The 22,397-nt window shown below is 31.8% G+C and overlaps 1 protein-coding gene across 1 annotated transcript in view; it reads right to left on the bottom strand.

Annotated features, from left to right (window-relative positions):
• The window catches only part of Cth (Cystathionine gamma-lyase), a 70,739-nt gene that overhangs the window by 37,512 nt on the left and 10,830 nt on the right, over positions 1-22,397 (bottom strand). The window contains exons 3-4 of the mRNA XM_035361944.2: positions 19,439-19,534; positions 4,114-4,223 (exon numbers count right to left, since the gene is read on the bottom strand). Coding sequence (XP_035217835.1) covers positions 4,114-4,223; positions 19,439-19,534 — 206 coding nt within the window. The remainder of the gene's footprint in view (positions 1-4,113; positions 4,224-19,438; positions 19,535-22,397) is intronic.

Here is a 22,397-nt window from a genome sequence, read left to right on the forward strand (position 1 = left end):
TTACCAAAAAAGTTAACAAATCTTGAACTAAAATATCTTTCTAAATTAAGAACAATTCTCTTACCAAAAAATAATAGCTGCAGCATAATTTTCCCATTTCTTTTCATTTCCCATTCCTTTTCCATTTTTTTTTTTGCAGCAGAATTGATATTTATTCGAATGCACAAAAAGTTAAAATTTTTACTATGAAAAATACATATTATTCCTTTCTTCAGATAGCTGAAACTCAAGCTCCAAGGGGTGGGGAACCATAAAATAATCCTTTTACAAAAGTATCACTTAATTGTATCACTTCATTAATGTGCATAAATTAAGATTAATTAAGGCCTTTCTGTTCACATGTCTTCATGAAAGACATCAGAGCTTAATTAACTAATTAATTATAATAAAGCATATAAGAGCTCTTTCTGCTTGAAAAAATTTATGCCTTCATAAAAAATGTTCAAAAAGACACAACTCATGTTACATGTGAAAAAAAATCATAAAAATACCCATGCAGCCATCCCTGTCTCGAGGATGCAAACTTGGATAAAATTTCTGGAGTTCAGAAAGCAGTGGTTCCAGATCAAAGTATTTCTTTTTCTGATTTGATTCTCTGAATAGTACAGGTTTTTTACATTATTGAATATGATTAAAACTTATTTATTTACTAGATTTGTATATTTTTTTATTCTTTGTTTTCTTTATCTTTCAGTTATTAAGATTATAGTTAAATCATTGAAGAAAATAAGAAAAAATATTTTAAACAACAATGTTTATGTACCAAGTGAAAACAAATCTCATAACTAGATCAAAGCAGATACATTGTAGGATTCTCCACTGAGTATTTCCAAGTCACAGTTGAAAAAGAACCTTAAGAACTAGTAAGAGAATAATCGCTTGAGTTTGTGAGATAGAAAACAACAAGTAAGAAGGGTGAAATAACCCTTTATTATTCTAACTAAAATTTAACAAAAGTCCATCTTGGAGTTGTACAATAAAGCCGACACTTGGGCTTGAACTTAAGAGACTAGGAATTAAACCAAACTAATCTTAACTAAAGAGATATAGAAGAAGCCATCAAGATTCTAACAGAGTTCGCCCCTTAACGCTTACTGACTGCGAAGCTATCAAGGGCCTAAAGTACGGCCAAACGTAATAACAGCTTATGAGAGAGTAGCCTAAAAAGGTGAACACGTGCAGCCAGAGTATCTGGTATCTCTCTCACTATGACAGAACTTTCTGGTTAAATAACGCTTTTCCTCATTAGCATTCAGACATGATTCTAAAACTACGTTCTGGCTGGAAGTGATAAGTTGAAATTAAGAATCAATAGGAAAGGAAGTTTAACTCAAAATTTAACTGTTAATAAAATTAACATAACATAATCCTTACAACACCATTCTGAATATTAAATTGACAAATATGTGAACTAAGTTCTGGAATTAGATATTGTGCAATTGTTGGTGCTGTTAATAAAGTTATTCTTCTCTGGTAAGGAGTACTATTGACAGCATTTCAACATCAGGAGTTTGTTATATTTATTGAGTACTGTCCCTATATATTCTGCTAATATTTTATACAAATATATATATATATATATATATATAGAAAGGAATAGAGACTTTTAAACACAAAATTCTGAAATGATATAAAATTCATTTTAAATTATGTTGATTTCACAGAAAACCTTTTATTCATTTAGAAGAAGATAAGATACCAGTCCTTCAAGAACCAAAGATATTCTTCTCTAACAAAATATTTTCTTTCTTTAACATGCTGACCAATTTATCAGCCAATAAAAGTCATTCGTCAATATTGTATGTCAGCAAAGTGCTCAGCATTTACAGAAGATATTGATTTATGGGTATCAGTGTAAACCCATAAAATGTAAGGTGCTTTTTTTAATTCAAAATTATTATCAATCTAAAACTGCTTCCCATGAATATGTTTAACTTAAATTAGAATTCAAATTCTAGGTATTAAGATTTGTTTCAGGATTCAATAAGACTTTTTCCTTTTTATTCCTTACCTCCCTCTTGCCCACCAGCGGCCGAGCGGTAAAGTCGCTGAACACTGGTAGTTCGGTCCGAGGTTCGAATCCCGCGAACGGGCTGGCTGCATGGGTGTTTTCGTGGTTTTCCCCATGTGTAACGTGTATACGAGCCAGTTTCCCTTAGAAAGTCCTCCACGAAAGGCATCCCTCCTCTTAGGCAGATAGCCCTAGTGTGCTTTGCCATAATTAAATACACCACACCACCTTACCTCCCTCAGAATTCTTCCATTAATAGAGTCAGTTGTAATTGCACATTAAACAATAAACCAGTTAATTTTGCCTCACAAGCAGCTATGCTAAGATGTCATTATGAATAAGCAGCAAGAATTAACAATATTTAAATAACTTTCCCTTTGATATTTTCAGAACTTTTTGTTAAATACTGGCTTCTGTCCCAGTCTTTTTTTTTTTTTTTTATTTATTTTTTTTTTTTTTAATCAATGTGGATTATGCAGTTCGGCAGTTATCAAATAATGAAGCATCATGATTCAATTTTTCAGAGACAAAGGTATCATCCATAATAGTTCATAAAACCATGAAATGAAATTGCATTTGATTATTACCACAGCACAGAAACAGAGCTGGAATGAAAGATCGTATTGCAAAAAGAAAGGTTTACAGCACTGATTCTGGTTAAAAAATTTATGCATTCTTTTTCTGACAGCTATTTGATTTATTTACTTCTGGTGCCAAAACCTCATGTTAGCGGAACTCTATCAACTGCAATTAGAAATGAATTACTGAACAACTATCAAATGAAATAGTTACATGCATTTGTATTTGTGAATTTCTGTATTTGCTTTCTGGAAATTATAAACTGACCCTTCTTTTCATTAAGCTGTATACATTTTTAGAGTTGCCTAATGATAATGTTTTCTCAAAAATTCACAATCCTGATATAGAGATAATAATCCTACCTCCCATCAATATCACATAACATTTGGCACCAAGTGGTGCCCTGTTAACTGAGAAATTACTCTTCCCTCTAATATATTTAATATAACAAGTCATTAAACTAACATCCTTTGTTTTTAAAATTTTTAAACACAACCAATATTCACAATCTTTTTAGTTTCACAGATTCTAGATATAAATGTTATAGGTTACAAATAACGAAATCTTTTGATAGTTCAATTACACATCAGGTATGCTGCTGGTAATTAATTAAGTAATGGTTGTTATAAAATAAAAAAAGACATGCATTAATTCAATCGTTTCTGGATTACGAGTTTTGCAATAAATAAAAGCATTAAAGTATTAGCACATCATGTTTTTGAACTACTCACAAAAAACACAACAGATGTTCTATAGTTCATATTTTTTTCAGATATACCATCTTTGTTTCAGACTTTCTATGGTGTAAAGTTAGTAAATCTACGCTGAAAAATAAGTAACTCCTTATTACAAAATAAATCTGCATTAACTAGGAATAAAAATAACTTTTTTTCCATAAATAAAATCAAAACATCTTAAGGACTACAATTATTTGTCATAAATACATAAATTTGTGGTAAGCTCTTAATAATCAGCTGTAATTCATTTAAACAACATATTTAATGATATGTAAATGTTAAATTTTCATTTTGAAAATTTAAAACCTTCCACAGTAAGCATTAAATGAGTTTATACATCATCCTCTATGATATTTCTCAGTGTTACCCAGTTAGCAGGAAGAAACATAAGCAGCTGTCGTAAATTGTCCAATGAAAAAATGCACTAAAACATTTTTCAAAATATTAATATAAAAAAATAAGCAATTCCAGTACATGGAAAAACACAAAATTCTTTAAAATAGCTAAGTGTATCAAATAGTTAATTTTTCTACATAAGTTAAATATTTAAAAAATTAATTCAAACCTTCCAGAAGTAAAATTATGCAATAAGAGATTGCAATATTAAAAAGCTGATACACACAAATTAAACTTTTGACTTTGAACATGCCCAAATAGTATTAACCACAATTAAAAAAAAAAAAAAAAAAAAAAAAAAAAAAAAAAAAATTCCTATAAGATAAATTATGACAAATCACAGAAAATTTTAATTCTAATTTCAAAAATAAAACTCATGTTGAAAAATACCTTAGTATTGTGCTGTATAGCATTTTCGACACTTTTAACATCACGCATATCTACAAATGTTACTTCAATTCCCATTTTGGAAGCACAAGTTCTAAAATACCTATTCGTTCCTGAAATATAAGAACCTTTTTAGAATTATTTTTTAACAGTTTCTACTAACTGGCATACACAAGCTCCTCATTTATTAGCCTGATAATTTAACATATTCCTAAATGAAACAAAATAGTATAAAACTGTAGATATTATGTACTATTATTCAGTATAAAACTGTAGATATTATTATCTATTTTACAAATAGATAAGAGTAATCCAACAGTAATATTCCAATAATGAATCAGTTAAGGTAGATAATTTTACATTAAAGTACAAAAATTCAATAGACATGTAAATTATATTACACAAGGAATATTAAATTGTAGTCACACAAACATAATCTTATTTTCTTCCGCTGAGCAATTTTTATATACTTTTCTGAATTTACTGCTATTTACTTAAGAAAATGCAGAACTAATAACCATTACTATATTTTATTAAAATTTAGAGCTAATATGCTGCTCTTTCTAAAGCACTTTCTCCAAAAGACAATATGTTAGTGTACTTGTATGTACTAGCATTGGCAGGATATCACTAGGTAACTGGTACAGCCAGAAGTGAACTTGAAAACAACAACACAGAAGTTCTTAAAAATTTACCTTGCTAGTAACAAATAAATCTGCATATTGTATCAAATATATTAAGAACAATGATAACATCTAAACTGGGACTATGTTTGAGCTGGCATATGCCATAAACTGATATTTTAATAAATTTAATACCTTATACAATATTTATTTGAAATCGTGATGATAATTTGTTTAAATGCTTAAATAATATTTCATATTAAATGTATTGTACTCAAGGCCCAATTAATTTACTATTTTAAACTAGAAAATTATATATTTTAAATGCTGAATACTGGTAGTTCAATTCAGATTCTAATTCCAGAAAACAGGATATCTTCTTGAGGAATTTTATTGCTTTTTGCACATGTAACATGAGCCAGTTTCCCAAAAAAGTTAGGCAAAAAAGATCCCTCCTATAGTTGCTAAGATCAACTAAATGCAGTGATTTATTTTGTTACTCTTCTGTTTTCTAACATATTACGAAGTCCACAATCTGGGTATCCAATATCCAGAAAGATCTAATATCTGAACCTCTGGATCATAAGCAACTAAAAAAAAGGGGGCAAGAAAATTAGAAATAATTATATTTTAAGAGTAGCATCTGGCTTTAACATATGCTTAATGCTTCACACGTGCTCAGCAGAACTATTTCTCAGGTTAAGAATGCAGAGGGTCTTGACAATTTCATTTTGGCACTATATGAAACACTCCATGTTGAAGAAACAATCATTTATTAGCATAAATGCTATGAAATGCAAAAATGGCTATGAAGCCAAATTGTTCATCATACGATGAACAATTTGGCTTCATAGCCACTTTTGCTTTGCATGCATCTGAAAAACAAAACATTTTATCTGATTGCGTCTGCCATCATTGATTTTACACCTAATGCATAACTTATATCTCCGACACCTACAATAAATAATTTGGTAAATAATAATAGTAAATAATTTTTTGCTCTCATCACCACATGAATTACTATCAGCTCACTGTAGCAATAAAAAATAAATCATGCAAGTAATGTCTAAAACAATTTTTACTTAGCAAACAGCAACTTAGTACTTTTCTGTTATTGGGACCAGAATCAGAAATGCATATATATATGCACATGTGTATATATGTATGTGCATATACACACATACATGTATGTACATACATATAAATACATGAATACACACATGCAAAATTTTTAGAGCTCATTTTTTAAAAACTACTCGCACGCTTTTTACAAAACTTGGCAATTTGGCATAATTTGAGTCGTAGAATCGAAATATGGAAAAAAAAAAAATCGGCATGTCATTTCAGAAAAAGTCCGATTTTGTGTCAAAATACCTATATTAGAACAATGCTATACATAAATCTAATTCATATCCTAAATCGCACTTTCGAGACATGAAAAATGCAATTTGAGTTTCGTCAATCGGCCCAGTAGAATGGGAGATATAGAACTGCCTCTTTTTTTTTTTTTTTTGGTGTGTGTGTGTGTGTGTGTCTGTGTGTAGTGTACATTCCTGAGAAGCGCAAACAGTTTCATTTCTGCTGTGCTCACAGCTATATTAATTTTAAAGCAAATGATGGCCACCAGGATAACACAAAACACATTATATGAAAGCAGTTTAAAAGTAATGCTCTAAATTTTATTTCAGCCAGTTGTTGCTTACATTCTTTCTGTGTAAATTCCTTGCTTCCCAACGACAAGTTGGGATCCATTGTCTTGGAAGATTTGCTATTTTTCCTAGAATACTAGTTTTATTCAGTCTTTGGACAGCTTGGGTAACTACTGAAACTTTTTTATGGACGAAAAATGCTGTCCATGTTGTGTTCTTTAAATTTGGAGAAGAATTTGAAATCGAGATTTTATAGTCCTTTTACATATGAGCTTTAAAGTTTTTTCTTCATCCTGAAACATATCGGATCATTTTTGAGTAATTTTCTTCCCATTTTCTGCCACTACTCACACTAAAATACTTCAGTTAAACTTTCTGCACATGAAACCCACTTATTCACATTCCACATCTTTTGCAATAATGCCTTGGTAATCCGAGGGAGAGATCATCATTGACTTAACCAATGGTTGAAGATGTTGAAATTTTTGGGGTCATGGAGAAGATGGACTCCACTTGATTGACAATGATTTCAATTCTGTAAAAATTTTTAATTCAAGTTTTGTTAATAGCTGTTATTCCCAATAGAAATCTTTCAGGTTTATAATCCAATCTTTGTTTCAGTAACATTGCATCAAGCAATAAGTGACTAACTAAGCACAAACCTTTTTCTTCTGATACACAGCTTCTGTCAAAATATTGATTCTAGTGAAATCCCATTAGCTCATGATTTTTCTCGCATGTTACTTGAACTCTTTTCTTTCTAGTCCTACACAAATATCGCATTAAGTTAGAGCTTATGCTAGGCTTTCTGGCTCCTGATGGTTCTAAAATTTTTTGTCTCTTTATTCTGTCATCTAATGCAGCTTCACCAGTTGTCCCAGTTCTAATACCTACACTACAATTCTTAATCTGTTGATATTTTGTTATTTCTTAATCTCTAATTATCTTATATGCCTAGCATGTTCTTCACAGAAGCTTAGTAGCCCAAAGGAATGTTGTACGATTATTCACTTCCTGATTAAAATTTCACATAATGTACTGTGCAATTCTGATCGATTTTAGCCCCATAAACATTTCATATTGAACAATGATCTTTCATTTTCTAAAGTTTCCCCATACGTCTTTAGACTTCATTAATAGAATTATCGCTTTAAACTGCTTAAAAAAGTTAAGTATACCTTTACTTTTAGCCTCATAACTTGAGTTTCAAATAATACAAATAATGCGATCTCTTTCACAGTTTTCCTACATAGAGTGCAGAGCACATTTACCAAACATGAATGGAAGATTTGAAGGCATTGCCATCAAATCTGGAACCCAGAGCTAGCTGGTCTTTTATCACATGTGCTCACACTAAAAATATTACATAATTTATGAAAGGTACACTGTGCAAAAAAAAGGGGGGGACAGTTCTATATCTACCGTTCTACTGAGCCAATTGACGAAATTCAAACTGCACTTTTTCATGTCTCGAAAGTGCGACTTAGGATATATATAAGATATATTACATAGCACTGTTCTAACATAGGTATTTTGACACAAAATCGGATTTTTTCTGAAATAACATGCCATTTTTATTTCATATATCGATTCTACGACTCAAATTATTCCTAAATATTAAATTTTATAAAATTTAGTGTGGAACTTAAGGACAAATTCAAAAACTTATCTTGCCACATTTTTTTCAGTTAGTGCCAAGAATAGTTTACTTGGTGAACTTCTTAATATATGGCAACCTATTTTCCTTTTGCTTCCATCGTGCAGGAGTGGGAAAAAAGTCACACCATTCCTAGCATTTTAATTGGCATGAGCTGAAAAAAATCACATTGTTCCTACTTTCAAATAGTTTTAACAAAATGCCTAAACCACATTTGATGTTATTATCACTTTCAACAAATATGCCAAATTTCAAAACATGCCAATATATAAATTCATGTATATCATCGGAAATTTTGAATAAAAAAACTGTTATTTTTTGCAGGTATGCTTAGAAATACATCTACTTTAAAATGACGGTAAAAATTTTATACGTTATAACTCAAAATTTGTTCAAAAAAAATTATAAAAATTACTTAAAAATAGAAATTTTAAAAATAAATCATCAAAAATGGGCGAATTTTATTTGGAATGAACCTAAATTTTGAAATTTGAAAGGAAGAATCAAATAAGTTTAATACAAATAATAATAATAATAAATATATACCAAATTCAATTAACACTGAGAAGCTAAAATTTTGAGAGGTAATTTTTTTAATCTGCTCGAGCGGGTTTTTACAAAATTTGGCAGTTTAGCATAATTTGAGTGGTATAATCGAAATATGGGGAAAAAAAAAAAAAAGGAAGCATCCCATTTCAGAAAAAGTCCAATTTTCTGTTACATATCCTAAGCCGCACTTTCGAGACATGAAAAATGCAAGTTGAATTTCATCAATCGTCCCAGTAGAACGGGAGATATAAAGTTGTCCAATTTCCCCCCAAAAAAAGTCCAATTTTCTGTTACATATCCTAAGCCGCACTTTCGAGACATGAAAAATGCAAGTTGAATTTCATCAATCGTCCCAGTAGAACGGGAGATATAAAGTTGTCCAATTCCCCCCCCCCTGCAGTGTACATAAGAAAAAACAAGCTGAAATTAAAAAAAAAAAAAAAAAATGCATGTATTCTGTACAAACGTCAGAACTCTTCATTCTTCAACGAATATGTAGCCTTCAAGAATAGCTAGATACTTAACACTTTTAAAGCTCACTTTCCTGGCATAATTTGGCAAACACATAAGGTAATTACAGAAGAATAGTGCAAAAAGAAATCATGTTTGTGATCCCTATCATAAATTTATTTCACAAATAAAAATATGAAATGAAAGGTTAACTCTTCAATTTTCGTTTGACAATATTGCAAGCTCATTAGAGGTGATGATATTCAAAAGAGTGGCTTCAGCCAAAAAAATTCATTCTGGGTTAGAAAATGCAAAATCTACAACAGATTAGAAACATTTTTTAATGAAATTTTTGAAAAAAGCACTTCACTGTCACAATATCACAAAGCAGATGAGATGGTTTGAGGGCAAGAGTTGCTTATGCAAGAAAAAAGCATGGATATTCTGATGTTTATCCAAGTCAACAATCAAGCAGCGTTCAATAATGGAATGGCTAAAAATATTCAAGCAATTAGCCCCAGTAAAGTAGAAGTTTCAGTAATGTAATGAAAAGTAAATGAAGCCCCAGTAAAGGGTTTATGATATACACAGGATTCTTTTAGAATACAAAATTAAAATAAGAAGAGTGAAAAAATGTTAAAATCATCACAATGTACTGGCAAGAGAAAATTTTACATCCAATATTTACAGAAATAGTTCCATTTCTTTATCCCAATGACTTTCAAAGAGTGAAACTTCACCAAGACAAAGTAACAAATCATACTTTGTAAAGTACCATTGCATTCCATGAGAAAATGAAGGCTGTTACTGGTATTGCATATATACATTTTCAATGTATTCCTGCAAAGTTCCGATGTTTCACCTATGGACTATTGTGCCTTTAATGTCTAGAAAAGAACTCCTTCTAAGCACAAACCCACCATTATTGATGGACTAAAAAAGAAAGAAAAGAAAGATAAAAAGAAAGCAGATGAAAAGTCCTTTTATCATGGAAACTACGATGCAGACTTATAATCCAGAAAAAAGAGCATTTAAGAAGAGTAGTCTTTTAAACGTTAATTAAACGTTAATTAAATGGCCCCAAAATCATTCTAAAAGTGTGTAAACACCCTCTGTATATCAAAACATGAGTTGCCAGATTTATTAGTAGCTGGCTACCTACACTATATAACAAAAAAATTGATGTACCAAAAAGGAATCATCTGATTGATTTGAAATTTCATATGCATAAATGTTTTGACCAAATATGCAAATTATTAAAATTTGGTGTCCAATGAAAGCATACTGCAATCTCAGCGTATCGGAACTACACATCCAGCAGATGTATATAAGGTTTTAACTGTTGTTAAAAATTTCTGTTGCATTGCGATTCAGGATACCTTTCAATGACTGAAAATTGCCTTGCCACAGGATTCAACTCATTACAAACAAATGTCAGAGTCTGAAAGAGGTCGCATCATTAGATTGAAAGAAACAGGTTGGGCAAATTGGAGAATCGCTCATCATCCGAGTCAAAGCGATTTGGTGATTAGAAGATACTGGCAAGAATGGGTGGACAATGGCAGATTTTGGCATCATGATGGTAGCAGGTTAGCTAGGGCCACAATAGATTGGGAGAACAGAGTGATTGTCAGGTCAGCTGTCACAGTGCCTGATTCACCACTGTCAACTATCAGACATGCGACTTACACACGAATATCCACCATGACCATTCACAGATGGCTGATAGAGTGAAATCTACGCTCGTACTGACAGTTAAGCCACCTGTCACAAATGCCTGCAACTCTCCAGTCAGATTACAATGGTTTTAAGCATCACTTAGCTCGATCAGGTTGGAATGATGCTGACTGAAGACATATAGTCTTTAGCAACGAATCCCACTTCCAGCTGTGTCGTGCAGAACAGCATACCGATCCTGCTTTCACTATTGCACAACACACACGCCCTCAACCAGGAGTGATGATCTGGAGTGCCATTTCCCTTGATAGCCGGACCCCTTTGGTCGTCATCAAAATGAATACACTTACAGAACAGCAATAGGTTGACAACATTCCGAGACCTGTTTTTCTACTGTTCCTTTTGCAGTACCCTGGCCTTATTTTTTAGTAATATGATGCCAGACCACATATGACACGTCTTGCTAGGAACTGTCTTACAGCTTGTCAAACACTTCCTTGGCCAGCCAGATCACCAGATCTCTCTCCCATCGAACATACCTGGAATACGATGGGAAGGCGACTGTATCTACTAGAGAATGCTGATGACCTAGCCTGACAAGTGGAGCAAATTTGGCAAGAAATACTGCAGGTGACCATCTAGGAGTCTATGCCATGACATGTAGCAGCTTTTTCTGTTTTTGCTAGAGGTGGGTCACCACCTTATTGAGCTCGTTACTTTGTAACTATGTAACTCTGAAAAAAATCATTCAATTGTTCTGAAATTTTAATCATTTTCTATTTTGTACATAATCTTCCTATTCACCAATTTTTGTATGCATTGGGCAACTCCTTTTTTGTGAATCGATTTTTTTTTTTTTTTTAAATTATAGAGTGTATATTTAGAATTATCAAGCCAATTCAAGAAATTCAAAATTTTTAAATAATGCATAGAGAAATATCTGGCAAATTAGGCTGAAAATTTCTGAAATAATGCAAAATTCAGGGCTGTCATGAGTGGAAATGATGATTCTGACACCAATGAAGATGCAGTCACCTTCTGTTTTCAGTGAATTCTTTTATACTAGTCATCAATAAAACTTTTCGTTTCACAGTTTTAACTTAACACGTTGACACCAGCCTGACCCACCGGTGAGTCATACTTCTCTACGTGGCCATACTACATGGGCCGGCCTGACCCACCAGTGGGTCATACTTGTCTATTCCGTAGAGTGACTCACCGTTGGGTCATGCTTGTATATCAAAAACTACTAAAATATGCTTGTATATAAAAAAATACAACAAAATAATTTATAGTATATTATAAAATATATAATTTTATACTGTAATATAATAATTTAAATTTATAATTTTAACTTATAATTTTTTTATTTTTTTATTTTATAATTTGGCACTGCTCCGCCCCACAAAACTGACCATTAATTTAAGCTCTGCCGCATGAAAAGAACAATGCATATTTGCATTGCCATCAACATGTTAAAGTGTTTAACATATTTTTAGCTTAGGGTTCAAAAGATTCAAATGGTGAAAACAGTTCAAAGATTTGAGACTTGGAACTTAAAATCTTTCTGAAGCTTTGAAAGATATGTCAATTCTTTCAAAAAGTACCATTAGCCTTAGAAAAAATTTAACTTATAATCCAGTTCGCATCTAAGGAATTAATTCAGTTATTTCAAGTTATATTTGATCTGTGTGTGTTGGTTGTTAATGTTAATTTTATGGGAAAATAAAGTTATTAATTTTCATGCAAAAGCCTAAAAAGTTAATATTATTTTTAAATAATTTTTATTTCTCTAATAACAGTTTCTCTGCTACACACACTATCCCGTACAACTTATTTTTTTTCCCTAAAACACTGTCACACATATTAACACAATCAACTTACTTAGCGGGCACACACAGCTGCTATTTATCAAGTGCAAGTTTGTGATTTTTGCGACTTTTTTAAAAATGATTCCCAAATTTTTTATATTTATCAAAAGCTGACAAACATTATCAGCATATGAAAAGAAAACATACTTCAGCAACTTAAAATAGAGATTTTAATTGTTAAATAAGGATTATGTGGTATGTTAAAAAAGTAAAACTCTTACATTCTTTCTGAAAAGTTTTTGTGTTATTCTCCCTAAATACACATCAATCTGTTTTTGCTTAAAAAAATGGCTGAGAACTGCAGATACTCAGCAACAGGTAAAACCTTGGTAACACAGGCTATCTGCCAAATGCATTTCCTCATTATTTTCATCAGAGCTTTTGTGACAAAATTAGTCTATATTTCTAAGGAAATTTTACCAAAGTTTCTACCACTGCTGGCAAATTCTATTAGTGCATATTTTAAAATTAAGGCAAAAAAAAAAAAAAAAAAAAAAAAAAAAAAAAATCATGATTTGTATATAAAAACCATTGGAACTTAGAATACAACAAATAGAACACATATGAAAATGGTGACATGCTTGATTAAAGGACTGTTATGAGAATGGTTGCTAGAGTTGGACACATTCTGAAAATTTATAGACTTCTACTAAGGTAATAATAAGGCTATTAAGGTGATAACTCATAAGTACCAAACACTGTATAGGAGCTCAAATTTAAGAAAAAACATTCAGCTTGTTTTTAAAAGGAGTGATTTATTTATATGAAAGAAAATGCTTGTTTTTATCTGAAAACACTCAAATGCATCATACAGTGGTTTCAAATTTTGACTTGTTGGAATGCCGAAGAGAAATAAAATTTCACATTTTTATGCACTCATTAATTATCAAACACAATTCTCATTAATTTGTTTCAAATATTTCATTATTTTAAAAATGATATAAATATGAATTTGAGGCTCTTGGAAACTCTAGCTGTGGCTCTTGAGCTTTCATGAAATCTACCATGCAACTCCTACTGTCATAAAATTTGGACACCCCTCTTATACAGCAAAAATTCTCTTTTATGACATCAATACCCCAATCATCATTCAACTAACAGACAATGAAATCAGTAGTACGGTTTTATATCCGAAAATATTGCTACAGATAGGGTAGAAAATGACAGAGAAATTGTTAAGAACAAAGAAATTTTGATTTACAGTTTACTGGAAATTCTCAACATGGCATTTACAGGATTTGAGCAGTGGAATTTTGGAATTGAACAAAAAAATTATGTCTTGTCTATAAAATTAAACAGAAAGTTTAGCAGAAGAAATGAAGAAACTTAAACTACTTATATTAAAAGAAATGTTTAATAAAACAAACAAATGGAATTTTTTTGTAAATTTTGATTCTCTTAAAGTCATAAATGCTTTAGTATTTCATAAATGACTAATTTATTCTTTTAATTTCATAATTTCTACATAATAAAAAAATAATAAGCTTGCTGGTTAAGATAACTTATTAAATACAGGTAGCCCTCCTACAACATGGTTTCGCTATAATACAATTCATAAATTGTGAAAACCCTCTACAACACGGTTTTCCTTTCCTATAACACGGTTTCGCTTTAACAATGTAAGAAAATTGCCCAAGCACTCAAAGAAATTTAATGAACTCCGCGTGAAGTTTTTCCATATTGTGCAAAGCTTTCATATAGTCATTTAACACATAAGAATTCTTGTTTTGTAAAATCTGCCAGCTGTCTTCCGAGATTCGCTACCTGTGTGGTGTCTAAAAATTGTCTAACGCTACTTTTGTGCAGTATGACTTTGGACTTTATGACAAAACCCTTGTTAGTTTATAGATCTTTAAATACTCGTGCACTTAAAGGCATAAAAAAAAACACCTTACCGGTTATATTGGAAAGCAAATCCAAGAGCTTGGGTAGCTGGGAATATATTTAAAGACTGGTTTTTAATTATTTTGTGCCAGACACTGAACGTTATTTAACCCTTTCTGGCACTCTACCTTTTAAAGTTGGGAGTTTTGATTAAAAAAAAAAAAGGTAGGCAGTCTAATTAGGCCTAGAGGAGTACACAAGTAAAATTCTGTGAAGATAGTGCTTATCATTTTAATTCTGTGATTGTGCCCAAAGTGGGCAAACTGATTGAATAGAGCTTCAAAAAGAGTGATGAAACGAGCATTGTTGTCAATGAACTGACCGATGAGATGCGGAGAAACATAGAATACAGACTCTCAGTTGTCCTAGATTATTGATGAGCCCGGTCTGGGCACACCTAGGGTTTCCCGTTTGATTTTAAGCAAGATTTCAAGGTAAAAATTTAAAACTAATAATAGAATAAGGAGATTAGCATACAGCCAAAAAAATAACATGGAAATTTCTTTTCAAATAATTCCTTTTATACCCTAAAAAAATCTGGAAGATTTCTTTGAAAAATGAGGGTCTTAAAAACTAAACATGGCTAAAATATATGGACTGATTTGTGTTGAGCTGCCATCTACTATAAATAAAGAAGGTTCAGAGTAACCTATAGTAACCTATAAATCCTTTCTCAAACAATTTTTCTGCACATAAAGATGAAAATTTTTAGGCGTATCCAAACCGGACACACTGTGCCGCAAAGGGTTAAGGCAGAAAAATTTGAGCTTCGAGGCGCTTACTACTATTAGATAATGCTCCATGTCACCCACAAGATTTTAATCATCCCAATGTCAAAAAACTATTCCTACCATCTAACACTACTTTGTTATTCCAACCATTGGAACAAGGCATTATTTATACCTTTAAAATATATTACGTAAGAAGAGCATTAGAGTAAATTTTAGACGTAATGATTCAAAATCATTTAATTTAATGGAAGCTTGGAAGACATTTTCAATCAAGAACTGAATCAGAATCTTTGTCACTGAAAGCATCAATGTTAAATGTATGGTAGAAGAAGATATGGTCCTCTTTAGTTGAAATAGAAAACATGCACGAATTGTCAGAAAATGAAATTGGTGGCATATTAAAACTTGCTAAATCAATTGGAGGCAAAGGTTTTGTGAACATGGCTATAGATGGCATTCAAGATTTATTAGCAAAAGAAGAAGATTTGATAGAAATGGCATCCGAAGCTGTAAATCAAATCAATTCTGAGATACTACCACTGATGAAGATTGTGGAGTTAATAATTTAACATTAAAAAAATTAAACCAAGCCCTATGCTTAGCTGAAAATCTCGAGTTATTTTTCTTGAGTGCAGACCTTTCCACAGAAATAATCAGAAAATTCAAAAGGGAGCAGCAAAACTGTCTAGCTCTGTATCGAGAAATTTATAATGGCCCGGTAAGAACTAGTAAGCAAAGTAAAATTACAGATTTTTTAAAGAGGGAAGAAAATGGCAGAACTTTAAATGAAGAAAGAAATTTTGAAAGTAAAAGCAATCTCGTTCCACCGAAGAAATGTTCTCTGTTGATTATAGTGACCAATGACAACGAAGAAATTTATTAAACTAAAGTTGTGTTATATTAAAATATGTAATATTTCATGTTTTGTATTGTACATACATATATAATTTTAATAAAAATTAAGTTGTTTATGTATAATTTTAAAAAATATTTTTAATAAGTTCTTGGAACATAACCCCTCTTTTTATACTAGCTCTGGGTATCGTACAACACAGTTTGACACAACACAGCATTTTGTAGGAACCTGTCTACCATGCTATATGAGGGTTACTTGTACTTGTTAGTTCTACGATAAAACCTTATTGGGCTAATCTTTGGAATATGGTAACAGGTAGTTTGGTGACATTTTGGTAAGGCGATAAAGGTTACTAGCTAGAACTTTAGCAGTGTACATGGATAAAGTCAAGAGTGTGCGCAATGCCATTTTTGTGCAATTCTGGGATATTTTTTTTAAGTGAAAATAGGTCGACATGCACATGGATACCGTGTGTGTGAAATTCTTTAAAACGCCGCAAGCAGTGGGCGATTCTGCACTTTCTCCGAATTTCGCACCTAATCTTCGTCATGATTAAGCATTTTTGTTCCATAAAAGTTCTAGCATAAGCGTAATTCGGCTAGCAGATTGTTGAGAAAAAATGTTGAGTAAAAAAAAAATGCCTTTACTTCGTGAAAACAAAATGGAGTCAAAAAAAAAAAAAAAACTAGCAGGGTGCTGTAACAGGGTTGGTCACCAAATTTTCGCCAAAAAATCGTTAAGTTACCATAATCCAAAGATTAACCACATTATTGTTTATATCCCTGCTGACCGATCCAAAACTTATCAAGTTTCACGTGTACTATTTGACAACTTATCAGCATATGCTGATAAAAAACTACAAATTGCATTTAAATTTAAATCGGCTTTTTAATTTATAATTATTACTGTTTGCTATTAAAAAATTATTAACATCACATTAAATGAAAATCAGTATCATGTAATAAAGAAATTTAGGTACTTTTCTGTTTCGCCGGTGCGAGTCTCGCCAAGCAGACTTTATTGGCGACAACACACAGTATACATATAAAAAATTTTAACAAATGTTAGTTCTAAAAAATTTTTATTTTGAAGACATAAACTTTCTAATATCATTTAAAATTTAGTAAAAAGACAATAAATAAAGACCATAAATTTGTAAAAAGACATTAATTTAAGAATAACTGCGCTTTAATGGTACAACATCCTGATTCGCCATTTCATATCACCCGACCCCAAGTGATCTCATCTCGTGTAAACTATGCTACAAAAGTCTAATTCTGTCAGTAATTATCTACATCAATTTCAAGTTAAATCTTGATTTGGAATACAAGTTTATATGCAAGAATCATTTCAATTCGTACGAATAGCTTACTCAGAAATTATGTAAAACCACAGTGCTTTACTTTGATAGTGCATTCTCATTAGAAATGATGAATTTAACCCTTGACTTCGCCTTTTCTATATTTTCACCTTTGGATGAGCAGTGGGATTGCATCCTAATTGACTTAATTACCGCGAATGGTCTTAGGGCATAAAATTGCTGAGGCATAATTGAGATCTTAAGCCATAATTGAGCTATCTGGTAAAAATTCTATGTAACTGTATGCCAGTATTGAAAGAAGCAAACAATCTGATATGAAATGGCTGTGACTTGTTTTGAAAATGAGGCACAAAAGGTTACCAACAAGGATTTCTGTTTGGTATCGGTTGTAGCATTTTTGGCGACTTTATCGCTTGCGCCGGCAAAATGGAAAAGTACCCAAATTTATTTATAATGACAAACATTTTAGTTAAATTTTTTCTTTGTGTGATTGAATTATGAAATATAATTATGAAATAGATGACCGACTTCAAGTATCAAATTGCACAAAAACAAACAATTTAGGTACAATTCCTGTTATAATGGCCGTAAAAAATCGCCAAACTACTGTTGATGCCAATGCTGCCAAAAATAATTACGTTAACCCTAATGCAAGAAAGGACACATAATAGTAAATAACTATCTAAGATTATTGTTTTAGTTTACATGAAAGGTTAATTTCATGAAAATACATTTTTTGTTATTATAATTTATAAACAAAAGGCTAAACATAAAAAAATTATATATCCAATTTAATTTCAGTTATGTCTTCCATCATAGCAGAGAATATTTCAGTTTTTTTGTGTGAGCATCTGTACATAAACTCGGACAAATAATAATTGAAATGCTGTCGAGCAGTGCAACTTATTATGCCATTTAGCACTGCCCCACAGCCACTCTACTGTTTGTCTATGACACTCACTTTCGGGGTTCACAAAATTGTAGTTGTGATTGACAGTAAAATGTTCAAAACCAAGATTTTGCAGTTCATCCGACTTGTATAATTTCCAGCAGTCAGACTTGTATAATTTCCAGCAGTCAGGATAAAAAATATGCTTCCTTCTGCAATATTTTCTTTTATGACATTCAATAAAGTTTTCGTCAATCATTCTGAACAGCGATTAAGAAGAAACATTCATTCAATTGTCTGCATAATCCACCGATAACAAAATTGTGGCGGAAAAACCCGTCCAGCGTTATTCTTTCTTAAATTGAAAAGGCTTTCATCTACTTCAATAATTTTGCCCCATCCGCTGATTTTCAAGTTAGGCCGAGTAAATAAAGTTGCGGCACACACCTCAAGCATGTAACTGTTCCAGTCTACAGTTGTATTGTGGTTCATCTTCAACTGGAGTTCACAAAATTCAACAGATGTCATCTCCTGATAATAAAAATAAATGAACCTAATGGTTGTAAGGAAGGGGATTTTCGATCCTTCGAACCAATTTTGACTTCTTAATCCTTTCTTCTCATTACTGGTTTCTTTCCTGCACAGCCATTTCACTACTGAGTTACCACTAAAGCATTATTTCATCTTGTGGTTGTTTGAACATAATTTTCTGTCATGAATGATGCCTGTTCTTTGAAAAAATTCTACTGTAGACTTTTCGTCATTGGGCAATTCCCAAATTCTTAAATCCATATCGTTGTTAGAAAAAAATTTAAAAATTAAATGGCAACTTATAAATATAGAACTATCTAAATTTACACACTTCGGCATGTTAGTTAGATTTGGCACCTCTCGTGCATATATTTTTGCTGCAATTTTTTACTGTCCCTAAAATGGTATAGTACCACAATTTATTTACTTTATCAGCAAAGTGTGAATATCCTAGGTTACTAACTAAATTAACAATGTGCAAGGAATCTAAATAGTAAACTGAGTTTTAACCAGTAGTCACTCTTCTACCAATAACTATGTTAACATTTAAAATAAAACTAAGAAAATCAGTTTCTTTACTACATATAACATATTCTACTTGAATAGCATGAAAAAAAATCAAGATGTGATTGCATATTACCTCCATAAAGATCATCAAAACATACAACATGTTCCCCAGACTGTAACAGATGTATTAGACTTAATGTTGTTGCTAATCCCGAAGCAAAGCATAGAGCTGAAAAGAAAAAAAAATAGTAATAATAATTCTAAATATTAATAACAATAATTCTAAATATTAATAACAATAATTCTAAAGACTGACAACTTACAGCTAAATAAAACAATTTTGGAAAACACCTATAAAAAACTTAACTGGTAAGGTACAAAAATATAAGTTATACAGTCAAAAGTCGTTAATTTGGACACCCATAATCCGGAATGATCTATAATCCGGACCTCAAAGCTACAAACTTTCTGCGCATGCGTCGCTTTGACGCATACGTGTAAGACCTTTACGGCCGCAAATATGCTTGTGCACATGCGCAAAATACGTTTACGAGTGCGCGTTTAATGTATAACGGACGGTATAAGCTAAGCTAAAATTATCTAATTATCTATTTCAGTTAATGTTGCAGATTGCGTTGTTCCTTAATCTTCGAATTGGATCCGGCTTATTATTTTTTGCAGACTGTTAGAGCAATTTTATAAAAGTAAGCTTGAACTTTCGATTATGTCAAATAGAATTTCTGATATATATTTACTAATATGTAAAGGATTTATAAAGCGAAAGTATATTTCGAAGTTCATTAAACAAAAAGTGGAATTGCTGCAAAAAAATGGATAAAGGAATATCCTTTGTTTATCTAAACTTTAACGTTTGTTTATCTTTAATGCCGCGGCGAGCGCACAATGAATTGGAACTTGATCTGTCAGCACTATCCTTATCTTCAGGGCAGATGTTTTTATTTTATTTGGCTTATAATTCCTTACTAAATGTAGTATTTCATCTCGATGTACTCCGTCTTTGATATGATTTAAATCAAATTCCTTGTCATTATAATTTGCTTCCGATAGCGAAGAAAGTGACAGAGGTTATTGAAAATGAAAAAATTTCGATTGGCAAATTAGTCGGTATTCTAGACACAGCAATTATAGGACTTGAACAGCAGAACTTTGTAACTGAACAAGAAATTATGTCTGTTTATAGAATTAAAGAGAATGTATTATCACATAAAAAACGAAGCAACTTAAACAACTTACATTGAAAGAAATGTTTAATAAAGTAAACAAATAAATATTAAGCTTTTTTTTTTTTTTTTTTTGTAAATTTTGATACCCTTCAGTTCATAAATTACGGTTTCATATTTTTAATTTTATAATTTCTGCATGCCATCTTACCAGATTTAAACTGATGATCTATAATCCGGAAAAATCGATAATCCGGAAACGCTGAAGTCCCGACGAGTCCGGATTAACGACTTTTGACTGTATATAAAGAATTAACAAACTAGAATTTTATACATCTTGAAAGTTGCAGCATACTCAGTTATATGAAAGTAATTTTTGGTTTAGCAGACCCAAGGCAGATGGTTTCACTAACACCATGGTAACAGGGTGACTCAATAAATATGTCTAGTTTTTTTCAATACTTTATAATTTTTTCAACTAACTTTACTTTTGAGCTGATCTTCGACATAAAAAAATTTCTCTGTAGAAATACAACAGTAATTTATGCTTCCGAGGTAAAAAGTAACTAGACAACCTAAGTTTGCCCAAAAACTAACAAAATAAGGCTTGACAAAGTTTTGTATCGACAAATGCCTACAACTAGTAATATGTTCAAATTAACATGTGCGAACTTCCATTAAGTGATTAAGACACAATAACACGCCGAATAAATACTGATTCAGAAGTCAAACAACAAAAATCAGCGTTAATTCACAAAATTTTCACAGGACTAGTTTCGATGGTTTTACCGAACCATCATCTTCAGCTGCAAAACCGCAAATGAACAAGATAGGAAATAATGTTTAGATAAGATAAGAAAGCCTGGACAAGAATAAGCAAGTGGCGCCATCTGTTGGCGAAACCAGAACTAAAACATAATTTCTCTAAAAGCCGAAGGCAAATTTGGATTGGAATTAGGATCGTTAACTAGAACAGAAAGATTTTTATGAATGTGAAATGCCTCTAGAAAATCCAGTTCTCCAATGGAAGATGTTTTTTGAATAATTTTGGCAGCAGAAAAATTGAAAGTGTGATTTTCGGACCAACAATGTTGAGCAACAGAAGACTTCTGTGTTTCCTTTTTTCTAACATATGCCTCATGTTCTTTGACGCGAAATTTTAAGGCTCTCTTAGTTTGGCCAATGTAAATTAAACCGCACTGGCAAGGAATCCTATAAATACCCCAGGAATTCATATCCGGAATGGGGTCCTTGAGTATAGAAGTTGGAATTTTATTGATGGGAGAGTAAACAACCCGAAAGTTAAATTTCTGCAAAATATGTGCAACTTTATAGCTAATTGATGGAAAGAAGGGAATGACAACAGAATTTTTATAATCTCCTAAAATAAGAGTGTGGCTTTTAGTGTGTTGAGATGAGAATTTTCTAACTGCTTGATTAATAATGTTGGGTGAAAAGCCCCTGTCAATAGCTATTGCTTTTAAATAATTTAGTTCTTCATCAAGGGCTAGTTTGGAGGAGCAAACTTAAAGAGCACGGAAAACATAGGAATAAAATGAAGCTAACTTTTGTTTAGTCGGATGACATGATTTAAAGTGTGGTGGAAGGCAAACCGATGAAGGTTTACGGTAAACTGTAGTACTGAAGTTGGATGTGTTACGTGTGACCAGAATGTCGAGAAACGGAAGAGAATTGCAAGTCTCAAGTTCAAAAGTGAACTGAATAGCAGGATCAATAGAATTCATTGTTGAAAGAACTCTATTTAAATCATCTTTATTACCTTCAAACAGGGTAAAAGTATCGTCTACGTAGCGGAACTATGCCGGGAAGTTTAAAGTTTCAAACAATTTTGATTCATAATAATGCATGTAGATATCAGCCAGGATGGGACTGAGGGGGCTTCCCATGGCT

The sequence above is a fragment of the Stegodyphus dumicola genome, chromosome 7 (assembly GCF_044657685.1).
Source record: "Stegodyphus dumicola isolate Sdum_Otavi_A_Nest chromosome 7, ASM4465768v1".
Taxonomy (NCBI): domain Eukaryota; kingdom Metazoa; phylum Arthropoda; class Arachnida; order Araneae; family Eresidae; genus Stegodyphus; species Stegodyphus dumicola.